This window comes from Nyctibius grandis, chromosome W (genome assembly GCF_013368605.1).
Source record: "Nyctibius grandis isolate bNycGra1 chromosome W, bNycGra1.pri, whole genome shotgun sequence".
NCBI lineage: Eukaryota > Metazoa > Chordata > Aves > Nyctibiiformes > Nyctibiidae > Nyctibius > Nyctibius grandis.
Window position 1 is genome coordinate 23,657,805 of NC_090694.1, and position 16,076 is coordinate 23,673,880.

The window sequence follows — 16,076 nt, forward strand, 5'->3', positions numbered from 1 at the left end:
GCAACATTAATCAAAGCAACCCTTTTGAGATCCTTTCGTTGCAATCCATTCTGCCGCGACCCAAGAGCCAATGGAATAAGCCCCCGTGAGAAAAGGTCGTCTTCTTGAGATAAATTCTCCTTTCTTTGATAAATAAAATCCTACTCTTTGAATTTAGCAATGTGATTGTTATAAACCAGCTCCGACAGCGGCCAGATGGCAGTTCAGAACACTGTGGTGAGCATGGTCTCGGAAAGCAAAAATGCACTTTGAGAGGACTACGCTCACCCGAGTATGTACTACAAAATCAAACTCTGCCTTTGACAATGTCAAAGGCAACTATTCACGAGCAAAAACCCTATGGTGTATTTGTTCTTTTCAATCCCTTTTACAATCAATAGAAAAAAATAGGAACATTTCAGACCTGACATGACTGCGTGCCACACTATACAGTGTTATCACTGCAAGCTCTCTAAAATGTTAGGGGCATGAAATTGCTCAAATATGTGTTCGGTGGATTAAAAGGGACAGAAATGATCATTAGCAGTCCAGTCTTCGCTTATAATATTCATGGACACTATGTTGCAGTTTTACTCTGGGATCCAGGTGTGATTTGCATAGGAAACACTTCCCAGGATGTCCCTAAAACCATATTTAAAAGTAAGCTGAAGCTGATTTTTTTCATGACTTTAATGGTAAAGCTCTGAAGATCTGGTTAACGCAGCTCTGTGATGGTGAATCTCAACACGATTAAAAATAAACTGCAGTAAAAATAGTCATGTGTTTGTGGCTGGGGAAGAACAATCACCAGGCCAGCAACCTTCTCCCGGAGGCATCATTTTGATATTTAAAGGTGTTTTTAGGAGCAGCTGAGCAGGCAGCTGCACCCTCGTCTCCCTGATGGATTCCCAGTCACCAGCTTGTGGCCAGTGGGTGGCTGCAGTGGAAGGACAGATCCTTGCATAGAGACCACCACGAGCAGCTCCCATAGGTTCAGAGTGGTGGGATGCTGCTCCCTCCATTCTTCTGCAAATAAAACCATGTAAAAGGCCAGCCCCAACGGCTGGGACCCGCACGGGCATTTATATAACTGATCGCTGGCTTAAACGCCAGTCTCTAAACTTGAGGTCCTCCTCAGCTTAGAGACATCCGCAGTCCCTCAGTGAAGTCCCTTGCGTTGTCATCGCGGTGCCTCCCGACAGCACCACACAGGACCACATACCTCACTCCTGAGCCTCGGAGATGACAACGAGCAGCCTCCGTTCCTCCTGCCTCTGCTTAGCACACCCTAAATCCAGGGCATCCACCCATCCCACTGCCATGTGGTCTCAGTGGCCCAACACACCATCTATATTATTAAGGATTGCAACGCTCCCTTTTTTTCTCTTTTGCAAATAAGTAAAACATGCAAATTTATTGAAATACCTGATGGTTAACCTTGCACTGAAATGATTCTTCAAACAACTGCAAGAAGCAGCTGTTTGCAGAAGTCACCGTGTTGCTGACGAGGTCTGAATTCCCTCCCCATGACCCTGAACACTCAGACAGACAGCACCAGCCAAAGCAAAGCTCGGTGAAAAGCCACCCGACACCAAATCACAGAATCACAGAATGTTAGGGATTGGAAGGACCTCGAAAAATCATCTAGTCCAATCCCCCTGCTGGAGAAGGATTACCTGGATCATGTCACACAGGAACGCGTCCAGGCGGGTTTTGAATGTCTCCAGAGAAGGAGACTCCACAACCTCTCTGGGCAGCCTGTTCCAGTGTTCAGTTACCCTCACTGTAAAGAAGTTTTTCCTCATATTTGTGTGGAACCTCCTGTGTTCCAGCTTGCACCCATTGCCCCTTGTGCTGTCAATGGATGTCACCAAGAAGAGTGATAACCCCAGAATGCAAATATTCATGCGACGTACATGCTAATTCACAGAATCACAGAATCAACCAGGTTGGAAGAGACCTCTGGGATCATCGAGTCCAACCATTGCCCTGACACCACCATATCAACTAGACCATGGCACTAAGTGCCATGTCCAGTCTTTTCTTAAACACATCCAGAGATGGTGACTCCACCACCTCCCTGGGCAGCCCATTCCAATGTCTAATAACCCTTTCTGAAAAGAAATTCTTCCTAATGTCCAACCTGAACCTCCCCTGGCGAAGCTTGAGGCTGTGCCCTCTTGTCCTATTGCTAGTTGCCTGGGAGAAGAGGCCAACTCCCACTTCACTACAACTTCCCTTCAGGTAGTTGTAGACTGCAATAAGGTCACCTCTGAGCCTCCTCTTCTCCAGGCTAAACAACCCCAGCTCCCTCAGCCGTTCCTCGTAGGTCAGACCCTCCAGACCCTTCACCAGCTTGGTCGCCCTCCTCTGGACTCGCTCCAACACCTCAACATCTTTCTTGAAGTGCGGGGCCCAGAAATGGACACAGTACTCAAGGTGCGGCCTCACCAGTGCCGAGTAGAGAGGGACGATCACTTCCCTAGGCCAGCTGGCTACACTATTCCTAATAGAGGCCAGGATGCCATTGGCCTTCTTGGCCACCTGGGCACACTGCTGGCTCATGTTTAGCCGGCTGTCGATCAGCACCCCCAGGTCTCTTTCCGCCGGGCCACTTTCTAACCACTCTTCCCCCAGCCTGTAGTGCTGCATGGGGTTGTTGTGGCCGAAGTGTAAGACCCGGCACTTGTTCTTGTTGAACCTCATGCCGTTGGTCTCGGCCCATCTATCTAACCTGTCCAGATCCCTCTGTAGGGCCTTCCTACCCTCCAGCAGATCGACACTCCCACCCAGCTTGGTGTCATCTGCAACTTTGCTGAGGGTGCACTCAATCCCTACGTCTAGATCATCTCTAAAGATATTGAACAGCACCGGCCCCAGAACTGAGCCCTGAGGAACACCGCTAGTGACCGGCCGCCAGTTGGACTTTGCCCCATTCACCACCACTCTCTGGGCTCGGCCAGCCAGCCAGTTTTTAACCCGTCGAAGAGTCTACCCATCCAAGCCCCGGGCAGCCAGTTTGTCTAGGAGGATGCTGTGGGAAACAGTGTCGAATGCCTTACTGAAGTCTAGATAGACTACATCCACAGCCCTGCCGTCATCTACTAAGCGGGTCACTTGGTCATAGAAGGAGACCAGGTTGGTCGAGCAGGACCTGCCTTTCATGAATCCATGTTGGCTGGCCCCGATGCCCCGATTGTCCTGCATGTGCCGTGTAATGGCATTCAGGATGATCTGTTCCATCACCTTGCCTGGCACCGAGGTCAGGCTGACAGGCCTATAGTTCCCTGGATCATCCTTCCGGCCCTTCTTGTAGATGGGCGTTACATTTGCTAATTTCCAGTCAGCTGGAACTTCTCCAGTTAACCAGGACTGCTGGTAGATAATAGAGAGTGGTTTGACAAATTCATCTGCCAGTTCCTTCATTACTCTGGGGTGAATCCCATCCGGGCCCATAGCCTTGTGGGTGTCCAATTGGCACAGCAGGTCACTGCAGGTCACGAATTCAGGTGTTCGTGATCATTTGCAGAAGCGACCTAGATGCGAGTACCGGAATAAACATTTCAAGTCTCATAATAAGCAAAATAATTACAAGCTACCAAGCGAGAAAGGCTCAGGCCTTAAATTTTATTGTTGTAGATGAGAAATAAATCTGGCTTGTGATCAGCTGAGCACACTCAGGTAACAAATTAAAGCCACCCCTTTCGTTCCCCCCCTTTCCCAGAATGTGACACCGACATTTTGGAAACAACATTAAATAACAGCTCATGAACCGAGATGGAAAATCCGGAGCAGCTGCAATAAACTCCATTTGCTTCTTGTGAAGTTAATATTAGAGTTTAACTGTGGGCCCCCAAGCTCCCACTCCTCCTTAGAAGACAATATTCAAAACCAAAACTGTTATTTTCATGGCCATAACAAATAGTCCCGTACATCTCTGGCGAAGACATTCAGGCTGAATGCAACAACCCACAGAAAACGGCTTCTGGTTTCAGAGGACGTGGCGCCTGATGTCCGCTGAAGAAAACACTGGTGTGGTTTGATCGCTGCTGATTTCATGTGTCAGCGTGTCTCCGTGTTTAACCCAGCAATATCAAATAGTTGCTGAATCTGTCAGAAAAGAGTTTTAAAAGTCAGCTCTTGCGTTGCTGATCTTATCCTTCAGGTTTAAACTCTGTCGGCTCCCAAACATCTAATTTGCAGTTGACGCCTCCGGCTGCAGCATTTGCACATCTCCCATCAGAGCCTGGGCTTCTCCTGGGTGGCACCAGGGCGCGACAGGGCACAACTGCAGCTGCTGCCACCTCCTCCGCTCTGGGCACACACTCACTTGAGTGCCACAATCCCCTTCCCAGCCTTTGCTGGCTGCTGCCGGGTGCATGGCGAAGCTGAGTGGTACCTTGGGTGGTGAGTTGTGGGCTGCCGGGGCCGGATTCGGATCCACTCCACTGCAGGGACGGCCGCTTCTTCGGCGTCTGAGTTTCTTCCACCACGAGTAAAAGTGCTGAGCTTTAGTTGAGGTATATCAATAATCTGCAACACGCTGGAAACCAACCCTCTGTTTCTCCCTTGTTTCCCCTTTCTAAACCACTGTGGGGGATGTCCAAACACCCAAAGCAAAGACCAGAGCCCAATGGCTTTACCTTCCAGATGCCTTCTCCAACAGCTTTGCCTTCCAGATGCCTTCTCCAACAGCTTTGCCTTCAAGATGCCTTCTCCAACAGCTTTGCTTTCCAGATGCCTTCTCCAATGGCTTTGCCTTCCAGGTGCCTTCTCCACCCCTGCCCCAGGACCTCCACCCCATCCCATCCATGCAGCCGGCAGCCTTCATACCCATGCTGCTAATCAGCTGGAGTAATGGCATTTCAAATCCACCGAAGGAGAGATCTTCACAATAAGAACAAGTTTGGGGGCTTGTCAATGCCTTGCACAAGCTCTCCTACAGCTGAACCTGTACCTAATCCCACCAAGAACAGAAATCAGGGTTAATACAGTAAATGCTGCTGTTAGTTGTCATCCGAGTCTCACGTGAGTTTTCTTCACATCTCAGAACAATTAGTAGATTGCTTGTTAAAAAGGTAGAAATAATTTGTATGGGAACACTAGTTAAATATGGACCTTGGAGTTACTAAGCACAGTAGTTTATCTTTTACAAATGAAAGTAGTGCCGCTGTGCTGGAAACCACAGTGACACGATGGCAAAGAAAGCAGAGATTGGCTTTTATGACACTATTTACAGGTTTTCCATTTAAAAAACTGCTGAGTTTGATTAAATATAAGTATAGAACATTTCTTCCATATACAAACTCTTGTTAGCTGATTAATTATTAAGGTGCTCAGAAGTGTGGCTGAAAACAGAAGTTACAGTAGATCAGTTGCGTTTGGGTCTATTTACAAACCGTGCTCAGTTGCCTGCTGACACCAGCATCTTCCAAAGAAGCTGGAAGCAAAGTGGCCAGTTACGAACCTAATGCCACGGGAAGTGGCGTTTTCTTCACAACATCTTTATCAGAAGGTAAAATAGTAGTACTTTCATTTATTTTTTTATTAGCAAAGGTGGGTGCCCTTGCCGAGTCTGTGTAGCTGGTGATGCCAGGCAGCATTGCACCATGAGACACCCTGTTTCTAGCTCTCAACTCCTGTCCAGCCCTTACCACCAGAATTTGCTGGTCTGCTGGGCAGCTGCCCGAGACAGGACTCGCAGCACCAGATTGTGACACTGAAATGCATTGTATGGGGCCTTGTAAGTACTCAGAGAGCTCAGATCTGCCCCGTACAACAGAAGGGAGAATTTATGTGCAAGAAACCAAATGAGGAGAATGCGCTTAGCAAAAATTTTGTCTTACAATCAGAAAAAAAAAAAACAAAATAAAATCCCAAGTGGCCCATATTTTGTAGGTCAAATTCCTTCCCCATTAACATTCTCGAAGAGTTATTTTCTGTCTGATGGCCAAACTCTACCTCTAGTTCCATTCTCTGCCGACTGACGGCTGACCACGGACACTGCCTGGCATCGCTGCTCTCCATACCGCCTGTACTCACACGGGTGCCTCAGAGGAGATCAAAGGTTGGTGTTTTGGGAACCCATCAAACCAGGAGCGTACCTGACCTTAATGAAAATGCTGATTTTGTCCTCGTCATTTTAAGATGCTATAGAAAAAGAAAGGAAAAGAAGTTGATTTGACTTCTGTTTGAAAACTTATCATGTACTGTCATCTTTCCCTCGTACATTAAAGTTTCAAACAGGTCCCAGAGATTGCAAGGCAAGAGTGTTAAGGCAGTAGAAGAAACGCAGTATTTCATTCACACCTCTTGATTCCCTTAAAGGTATTTCTAAGGCATCAAAAGGGGCACGTGGTTTGTGCTTGCCTTTTCAGAAAAAGGCATTCGGTACAGCGTAAAAAAACGGATGCTCAATGACAGATGGAAGCCACTCAGCCCCAGGCAATGGCCATACCATCAGAGAGGAACAGGGAGATACAGCGGGGTTTCCCGAGTGTGAGTTCCTCACCATCGCTCTTTCTGGTACACCTCTGTTTGTACAATCTCACCGGGGTGCTCAGATATGCAGGCCCCATTGATGTCATTGAGCTTGTTGTCTGGAAGATCCTCGGGTTTTGTGCAAAGTTTCAGTGCCCTGGAGATGAAGACGTCCAAGTCAAAGCCAGGGTCTGTTTCACTATTCACCTCTGTGGGTTCTTTGTAGAGGTGGTGAGGAGAAGATGGCAGGCTCCGTTCCTGAATCTCTGGAAGAGGACTGGCACACTCGAAACCCACCTGCGTGCTTTTCACCCACTGAGCAATCTCCAGAAAGAGGTTGGATGGTTCTTCTTCCAGCGATAGCTCAGCTGCGGGTGCTATGGTTGCTCTTTTCCAGTGGGATAAATCTAAAATCAGCTTGGGCTCTGAGTAATGATGGGGCTTATTGTCTCTCCACAGCAATTTGTCCAAGTAGGAAGGTGACCCCACTTTGTAATCACACGATTTCCCACAATCGGCATCAAATACTCGGTCCATGGAGGAGTGGGATAGCTCCAAGAACCTCTCCGAGCTGCTTTGTGAGTATTTCCGTGGATCAACTTGTGCTTCTTCAGCAATGGATTCAGACCCTGCCCGGGGATCTCGCTGAACCTCATCCATGTCGTGGTATTTATCGTGTCTCCATTCCAAATCGGAGGAGAGGCTTACGTGATACCTGCGAAAGACACATTGTTATTAGATGGACAGCTGATGGCTTCGTTAGAAACAGCAGCGCTCAAACAGATATGCGCGTTGCTGCTGCTATTTTTACTTTTTTCATGCTAATATGCTGCTGACCTACAGATTTATAAGTTCTTATTAATATTAAAGACCTTTTTCTTGTGTGTTAATTTATTGTGAGTAATTTATGAGGAGTCTCAGGCTTGTCCAGGCTGCATGGGCAGGACCAGTATTGGGAATAAAAGCCCAACAACCAAACCAACTGGCCACTTCATTTAGCCGATCATCACCTTCTCTCCACTTGGGATTAAAACACGATTAACAATATTAATAATCAAACTCTCCTTCAGCCCAGAAACAAGCACCTGCAGTGCAAGTGCTCCTTGTTTGTTGCCATAAAAGTAAAAAAGACGAGCTTAAATCCCCACTGAGATTAGACATCACCAGTCTACTCTGACGTCACGGACCAAGAGCATACCTGAAGGGTCACCTTGCTAAGTGATAACTTCTCAAGCCAGTCGAACTCCCTTAATTACAATTACCCGACAACACCCACTCTTAGACACGGTTTTCAAAGTGACATCTAATTTCCTGGCTCCTAACTGAGATGCCTTTACACAATGTGTTATCCCAGGTATCGGGGCTCTACGTCCCGGCAACAAAACGCTCTTCAGGTGTCCCACAACACACAGGCAAAAATCATTTCCCATTTCTAAAACACTCAGCTAGAGTGTTACTAGAGCACAAGTCTGATGAGGAGCAGCTGAGGGAACTGGGGGTGTTTACCCTGGAGAAAAGGAGGCTGAGGGGAGACCTTATTGCTGTCTCCAACTGCCTGAAAGGAGGCTGTAGCGAGGTGGGGGGGGTCGGTCTCTTCTCCCAGGTAACAAGTGACAGGACAAGAGGAAACAGTCTCAAGTTGTGCCAGGGGAGGTTTAGGTTGGATATCAGGAACAATTTCTTCACGGAAAGGGTTGTCAGGCATTGGAACAGGCTGCCCAGGGAAGTGGTGGAGTCCCCATCCCTGGAGGGATTTAAAAGCCATGTAGATGTGGTGCTTAGGGACATGGTTTAGTGGTGGAGTCCCCATCCCTGGAGGGATTTAAAAGCCATGTGGATGTGGTGCTTAGGGACATGGTTTAGTGGTGGGCTTGGCAGTGCTGGGTTAACAGTTGGACTTGATGATCTTAAAGGTCCTTTCCAACCAAAATGATTCTATGATTCTATGTTGCAAAATTTACAGCCCTATAGCAGATGTCCCCAGATGGGTGGCAGGACCAACAGCCTAGGTCCCAGCTTCTTGTGTCACAACAAGAGATAAAAGGGTGACAAGGTGACCTCCAGCAGCTGATTTGCTTCTTTGGGGACTATAAGTGGCAGGGATCCCGGAGCTGTGGGGATACACTGAAGACAGATATCCCGAGAAAAGCTTCCAGCTTTCCTCTTTACCTAATTTACCTGGTTGTCCCCCCCAGCCTCCGTCCTCATACTTATTCATTCAGGCAAGGAGATTAATAACTGTGAAGGCAAGGGATTTCTTTAGATTATTTTTTCAATGCTGGTAAAATAATAGTGGATTAAGATGGCGAGGAGATTTAATTGCTATGCAGAGAGGAATAATGCTGCAGGCATGTTCAGCCAGCTCAGCTGGAAGGAGCTCTATAGGAAAGTGAACCTAGTTAATTCTTAGCTGCTTATTTTGTCCTACCTGCTCTGGTGCTGGGACTGGCCTAGTAACTGGGGTAATCATCTAGGACAGGAGAGACCTCAGCTCAAGGCTTTGATCTGCTCTAAACTTCCTGTACGACTTTCAGCAAACCATTTAAAAGTCAACACAATTAAAGATTTTTTTTTAAAAGACCGCAGATCTGTGGCCTCTGGGGCTTACGCACCTTGAAAAGTGATAAATATAGAGCTCCAAATCAGGACCAGTCCCCAAAAGGTACAAGAATTACCAGTCACTTTATAACTGGTATTACAGGAACAGAGGACAGAGGGAAGAACCGTAGTGTCATTTAAACAGATGGAACTCAAATGAAGACAATATAGGCTGTGAATAAAACCAAGAGCGGAAAGAAAGTAACTGGAACGTGCAGACTCAACATCTACTCTCTGTGGAAATCAGTGACAAACCTCTCGTTGGCTTCAGCAAGGTGCCAGCTCGAGCTAGAATTACACTATGGCACAAAGAAGGAAAAGCAAGTGTCCTTCGTGAGTGTGGAGCACGTGTGACTGAACCCAATCAAGAGCAGGTCAGAGACTCACCAGTCAAGCTCTGCCTAAAGAATTTAAGCCAGTATCTGGTCTCTGGCCCAGCCCTGGGTACCGTACCTGTCCCAGTTAGACATCTGGCTCTGGCTGGCTTCCATCAGTAAAATATCATCAATCTCATCCTCAATCCGGAACGGATGCTGAGACACTGGTTCATCCTCGGGGCAGGAATACGGACTCATGTAAGGATGCTGCAGACCCATCTCAGCCGTTAATCGATCCATAGGGTTAAACGTCAGTATTTTCTCCAGAAAATCAATAGCTGTGAAGCAGAGAGAAACAAGCTCATTAATTCCTCAAAAGCAATACCAGCTTCCTTTCCAGGATGAGCCTCACGAATCCCCCCCATAACAAATCCCCTCGAAGGAAGGAATTAAAGGTCACATCCCACGTGCATCTCAAACGGGCACTTCTCTCCTCGATGCATCCATCTTACCCCCCATGGGAGCTGTGTGCTTGCGGCGGAGCAATCCTGCACCCTGCAGGTTTCACCTCATCTAGCAAGGCAGGAGAAATGATGGGGAGAGCATCACACCTCCACAGGACAGTGTATACATGTTATACCCAGCGCTGCAATCACGGGCCAGAATGCTAAGCTTGTACCCCAAAAGGACCTTTGGATGGTGTTGGGATTCGATTCCATGCTCTCAGATTCATTTGACAAGCACACTGAGTTTCAGACAACTGATTTCACATCTTTATGTGCAGCTGAAGTGGGATTAGATTTAAAGTGCAATTTTTAAGTCTTTGGTGTGACCAACACTACGAAATTATTTTCCCCATTAATATTTAAAGAATTCCGAGTGCCTAAAATTATTTTAGAAAGACTGTGGAGCACGAACTCTTTCTACAATGACGAAGGAGGAAATTAAGTGCAATTAAAATGACTAGAATTAAATCTAAACGTAGAGGGTTTGTTGTGATTTCTTTGATGATTCCTTTTACTGACATTATGTGAAAAGATCAAATCCCGTCATTAAAGATGTTGCTTATTCAGTTGATTCTCAGTGTATGGAAGAGTCTCTTAGAGTTCAGATAATATAAAAAGGAATATGTGTTTCTTCAGTTACAACTTTCACATTGTACCTGTAGAAACATCCCCATTAAAGATGTAATTGTGTGAACGGGGCTGTTTCTTTAGGGGCAAAATCACTCAGCAGAAAGGGCGGGCCGTACCTATTGACTCTGTGCTTAAACATTAACCAATATCCGATTGTCTCCCACGGGATTATTTCATTGCTTGTACTAATTAAGTAGGAAGGAATTAATAGCTTTGTAAGGTCACTGACTGCAGGCAAGAAGCGTGGTGGAACGATATATTGCATGTTATATATTACGATATATTACGGGTGAGAGAGGCAGGAAAATGGCGATGAATTATGTAAGGGATGCAGGTGACCTTTCTTCCTGCAGTAACGACAGGGAATAAATCCGTTCCTGCTTGCCAGAGGCTGACACGGTCCCTGGGTAACCCAGGCTGACGGGTATCGCATTGCCAAGCCCATATAGAGGACATCTTATAATGAAGAATTACACCAGCGAACATAAGCCAGGCTTGGTCTTGACGTTTTCCCACAAGCAGGCCCACCAGCCCGGTTTAAGCCTTGGAAGGAGCTCAGAAGAGCTGACGTGCCCTGGTCCAACACTGCTCAACTCTGGCTGCCGACCTGCAAGCTCTCACTGCCTACAAAGCTGCTGCAGGCACAAGTTCAGGTCCTGTGGTTTGCAGCCCCCTCGCAACAACATGCTGCTGGGATTTTTTTTAAGCTTTAAGCCAAAGAAGGGAAGTGGCTGAAGTGGTATTTGATCATTGCAGGCTGTGACAGCCCGACACGAGCGATGTCCGAGCCTCAGAGCACTTGGACAACGTTTCTGCCTGTAGCAACCATCTCACGGAGTTATTTGTGGAGTAAAAGCATTTGTTTTCTTGTACTACACAATTGCATTCATGCAAAAAGCACAGCAAGGAAATAAACGGGGCATGAAAATAAACTCTGGGCTGAACCCTCCAGAAGAGGAATGGGAAGGGAGGGAAGCAAGGTTAGGCAAAGGAGATGCACCTTGAAAGTGCCTTGGAAGACTATTTCACCCTTATTTCTGTATGAGCTATCTGTGACAAAGCTACTGCATCACGAGTGCTGTCCTGAAGCCCACGCCTTCCATGGAAGGACGATGAGCAGGACCTGGGGGCACAGTGGTGGGGACACGTGAGCTACAGGTGGGAGCACACACTGCAGACCCCCAGATATCTGAATCCCATTGGCCAGTGTTGATGCACTTGGCCTTAGAGGATGATTCCTGAGACCCCCTGGGGAAATAAGTCTGAAAACACAGCAGACGGGGGAAGTCCTAGGAGAAGAACATTGCCGAAGCTGGTGAAGGGTCTGGAGCACAAGTCTGATGAGGAGCGGCTGAGGGAACTGGGGGTGTTTACCCTGGAGAAAAGGAGGCTGAGGGGAGACCTTATTGCTGTCTCCAACTGCCTGAAAGGAGGCTGTAGCGAGGTGGGGGGGGTCGGTCTCTTCTCCCAGGTAACAAGTGACAGGACAAGAGGAAACAGCCTCAAGTTGTGCCAGGGGAGGTTTAGGTTGGATATCAGGAACAATTTCTTCACAGAAAGGGTTGTCAGGCATTGGAACAGGCTTCCCAGGGAAGTGGTGGAGTCCCCATCCCTGGAGGGATTTAAAAGCCATGTAGATGTGGTGCTTAGGGACATGGTTTAGTGGTAGGCTTGGCAGTGCTGGGTTAACAGTTGGACTTGATGATCTTAAAGGTCCTTTCCAACCAAAATGATTCTATTATTCTAAGTCAGCAAACACTACATTACCTTCACTGTCCACTTCAGGGAGCAGCTTGCGCAGTGGCTTCCTCACTTCCCAGGTGCTGTTGATGAACGTGGGCATCACTTTGAGCAGCTCTTCTTTGTCTTCCTCGTGGATAACGGGGATAGTCTCCAGAATAAGCTGCATCTGTTCCAGCTCGTGACCCCCTAAATGGGTAGAAAACAGGCAGTGAGATGAGACCCAGAAGTTAAATCAGGAATGGGAGGGGGTTGGTATTATCAGCCACCTTCCTGCATGGCCACCCCTCTGAAATGAGCCACGTCACCGCAGAGTCGCATCTCCCACCAGCCCCTCCACGCTGATGCATCCCTGCATTAGCCACCACTCTTTGCGTCAAGGAAAATGTGGCGGGACTCCCAGTCGGGTCATCTCTTTTTAAGGGTGAAAGAGTTAATCGAGACAATTTGCCCTTCTGCTGTAATCAGGGCAATGCCCGATGCCGTCACCACGTGTCCCTGCCACGCGCTGGGCTACACTGAGAAGCAAAGCCCCTCCGTGCAGCGGCAACAAAAAGTGCTGCCATGACCCCAACGAGAACAAGAAGATGGTGAACCCAGCTCCAGGGGTCCCAAAGCTTCATCTTTAAATGATTGCAAGTGCCTGGCCTCTGTGCTCCCCTGATGGGAAAAAGGGTTTTCTGACCAGGTCCCACCTGGCTGCTGGGCACCAAGTCAAGGCTCTGATGGTGACGATCCCCACAACCGCTATGAGCAATCATATATTTTTTAATTCTTTTCCTTCAGGACATATTTATCCACACAACCCTAAGCTCCTGCTCAGGACTTGCTACCTCTCAGTGAGAGGAGAGAAGCGGCAGCGCCAGCGGAGCGGAGCCAACCACCTCATTAATGAACGTTAATCCCATTCTTTAGTGCACTATTGGATGTGACCAAGAGCTCCATGGCTCATTTCCAGCTTCCTATGTGTATAGAGAAGCAGCCTGGCAGAAATACTGAGTCACACTACTGATTTTCTGTCTGCCAGAAACGCCGGTTATAAATACGCTGTCGTTAGAGGCGGGACTATCCATTAAGACCGCGAGCTGGCTGGGGCGGACAAACCAATGGGGATTTTTGGGCTACCAAGCCCCTTGTTGTCCCACTGATGGATTTCAGGTTGCTTCACTGGCAAGCAGTGCCCGGCTGATCCACAGCAAGAGGAGTGAACCTCATATACTCCATAGCACTTCTGATCAGTCTGCAGGGAGGGTGGAGAGGCCAGCTCGGAGGGAATGGCGGAGACCATTGCTGGCTTCACGCCCTCAGGCAACCCTGTCCCTTTGGAGGTTCCTGGCACGTTGCAGGGGCTGCCCTCCCCAGCCCAGAGCTCCCTGTGGGTCTGCAGGAGGATTCCAGACTCAAATCCATGGAGCTGACACCAATCACAACCAACCTGGGCAAGGGTAGGTCCAAACATTGGGGTTGGGAAAGGGTCTCCATCCATCATAGCCTCATCACTCCAACAAGGTCTGGTTCAATGCAGTCGTGGCCACTTTCATCTCAAATGGCATTGCTCCAAGCCAGGACATGGCAATGAACTTAGACAACTCCAAACCAACACTGACATGAGCACAGCTGGTCACCATCACACCACACGTCCGCTCAGAACAAAGCCTCAGAAGAAGATAGAGCAATAGGAAAAGCAAAAAAGACAGAGGGGCACCCACCTAATATCAGTCCCGGGCAAATGAAATCACTTTCCTACAGAAAAACTAATTTTAGGTCATCTAGAGGTTCGCAGCATGGCTCCAGGAGAAAATAAAGATGACCACCAGGATACAAACACCTCGTCAGTCAGGCTAATTCCTAAATTGTGATCAAAATTACAGGGTATTAAAAGTCACAAAGGCTTTATGGCTGCTCTCCTCTTGGTGCAGCTCCAGCCACCGCTCACCGAAGGTACCTGGCACCATGTTTAGTTACGGAAAGAAGGTGCTAATGCAACGCTGGAAGCGTTGAATTATAGCTCTCAAGAACGCAATTCCCCACCATTCTCCTCGATTTATGTAATTCCTAGGGACCTTCTGGAGGTCTAATCCCTGAAAAGAAAAACACAAACTACAGACAGAATAAATGCAACGTGCTGTTGTTACCCGAGGAGAGAATGAGGAGCTCTGCATCGCGTCTTGGAAAAGGAAACCCTTCCCCGGGCTCGCAGCCAAGTCCTGGGTGAGCACCCAGGCCCTGCTAGCGAATCCTCTGGGAGCAAGCACCGATCCCAAGGGAAAAGCCACCGCGCCACCACCTCCTTGCTCTTGGTGAACCCCACAGCCCCACTGGTGAATGCCACGGAGATCTGGGAGGACAGGCAGCTTTCTTCTTCCTCCTATTTTCTCTTGCTTCCACGGGAGATGCTTTCGGATATGCTTCGGCAGCAGAGGGTGGAGAAGTCACTGGAGGGAGCTGTAGCCGCTCAGTTACGGATGCTCTTCCCCGTTTTCCATGCTGCTCGTGGTGGGAAGCTCTCTAAAGGTCTGCGAACCAGATATGAGCTGTTGGAGACGTGCAATGCTCCTGGGAGCTTCGGGTGAGCCGAATTTCTTGGGCCCTCCCAGGGCTCTGCCAAACCTGAAGCTGCTCCTGCCACCGCATCACCCAGAGAAGGGGCTGCAGGGAGGACAAGGGGGCTGGGGGGTCCCACTCCGCTGGGTGTTCATTAACTTGTGGAGAAGAATGAGTGACATCTACTCCTAATAACCGATCACCTGAATTGAACTGCCTTGCTTAAGCACCCCAGACAGACTACTGAGTTAATTATAGTGACTTATGCTAAGCACCCAATTTAAATTGTGCCACTGATGCACACTCAAGAAACAATTTATCCAGCGTAAGGCAATTACTGGAGGTTTGCAACTTTCTGGGAACTGCATTGTTGTTATTTCCCACGGGGTGTTTGCCGGCGACCCAGGACTCTCCGAAAGTCTCATCCTGCAGCCACAGAGCGCGGCTGCGTCTGGACAGGGACAAACTCCTTCTCCCAAGCAAAGAGGAGAAAAGCAAAAGCAAAGATGAACCCCCGCTGCTGTGCAAGTGTTTACCAGTTTTAGCTATTCTGAGTGATTGGGTTTTTATTCTCCTCCTTTTTGGACACCAGCAGATGAAAGATGGTACGTGGCATGGGACACCACGGGCACCCTGCCCCACTGCCAGGCTCCCACCCCAGCTCTTCTTTACTTATTGGTATAGGAGGAGGCCAGGAAAACGGGGCACGGGGCCAAGACCTTCCCGTAACAACTCCACAGACTATTTTTAAAGCAACCCGAAAGGAATATGTATTTTGAGCTCCGGTTTTGATCCCCACCCATTAACTAAGTATTCTGCCATCATCTTGGGGCTTTTTAAGCGATTGCACAGGGCTGGAAAGCAGAGAAGCAGGGATGCTCGCAGCACGCATCCAGCTGAGCCCAGTCTGATCTGCCAAATCCCATCTCCTGATCTCTAACCTGCTGTGGACTCTCAGGAACCAACCTCCAAAGCAGGTTCCCGTACAGCTGCTCTGGGGCATCCCACCCAGGCAGCCAGGACAGGATTGATCTCACCTGTAGCCACGTGTAACCCCAGCATGGGCACTTCAGCTTGTTCTCCAGATGCAATTTATGAGCAGTATTGGAAAAATAAATATTTCTAAGGCACAGTCTATCTCATCTAAGGCAGAGAGCTAACAGAGGGCAGATGAATCACATCCTGGAGCTGCCTTCGCCTCTGCCTTGACCATGAAGGGAGCTTTAAGGACCAGCTCGGACACCTGGGTGGTAGATAGCTGGTGTCAGCCAATGTAACTTCT

The 16,076-nt window shown here is 48.4% G+C and overlaps 1 protein-coding gene across 1 annotated transcript in view; it reads right to left on the bottom strand.

Moving 5' to 3' along the window:
- Positions 1–3,683: 3,683 nt before the first annotated feature.
- LOC137675738 (mitogen-activated protein kinase 4-like) overlaps positions 3,684–16,076 on the bottom strand; it is a 31,935-nt gene continuing 19,542 nt past the window's right edge. The window contains exons 3-5 of the mRNA XM_068421935.1: positions 12,278–12,439; positions 9,511–9,712; positions 3,684–7,174 (exon numbers count right to left, since the gene is read on the bottom strand). Of these exons, the coding sequence (XP_068278036.1) occupies positions 6,487–7,174; positions 9,511–9,712; positions 12,278–12,439 (1,052 nt within the window). The 3' untranslated portion in view covers positions 3,684–6,486. The remainder of the gene's footprint in view (positions 7,175–9,510; positions 9,713–12,277; positions 12,440–16,076) is intronic.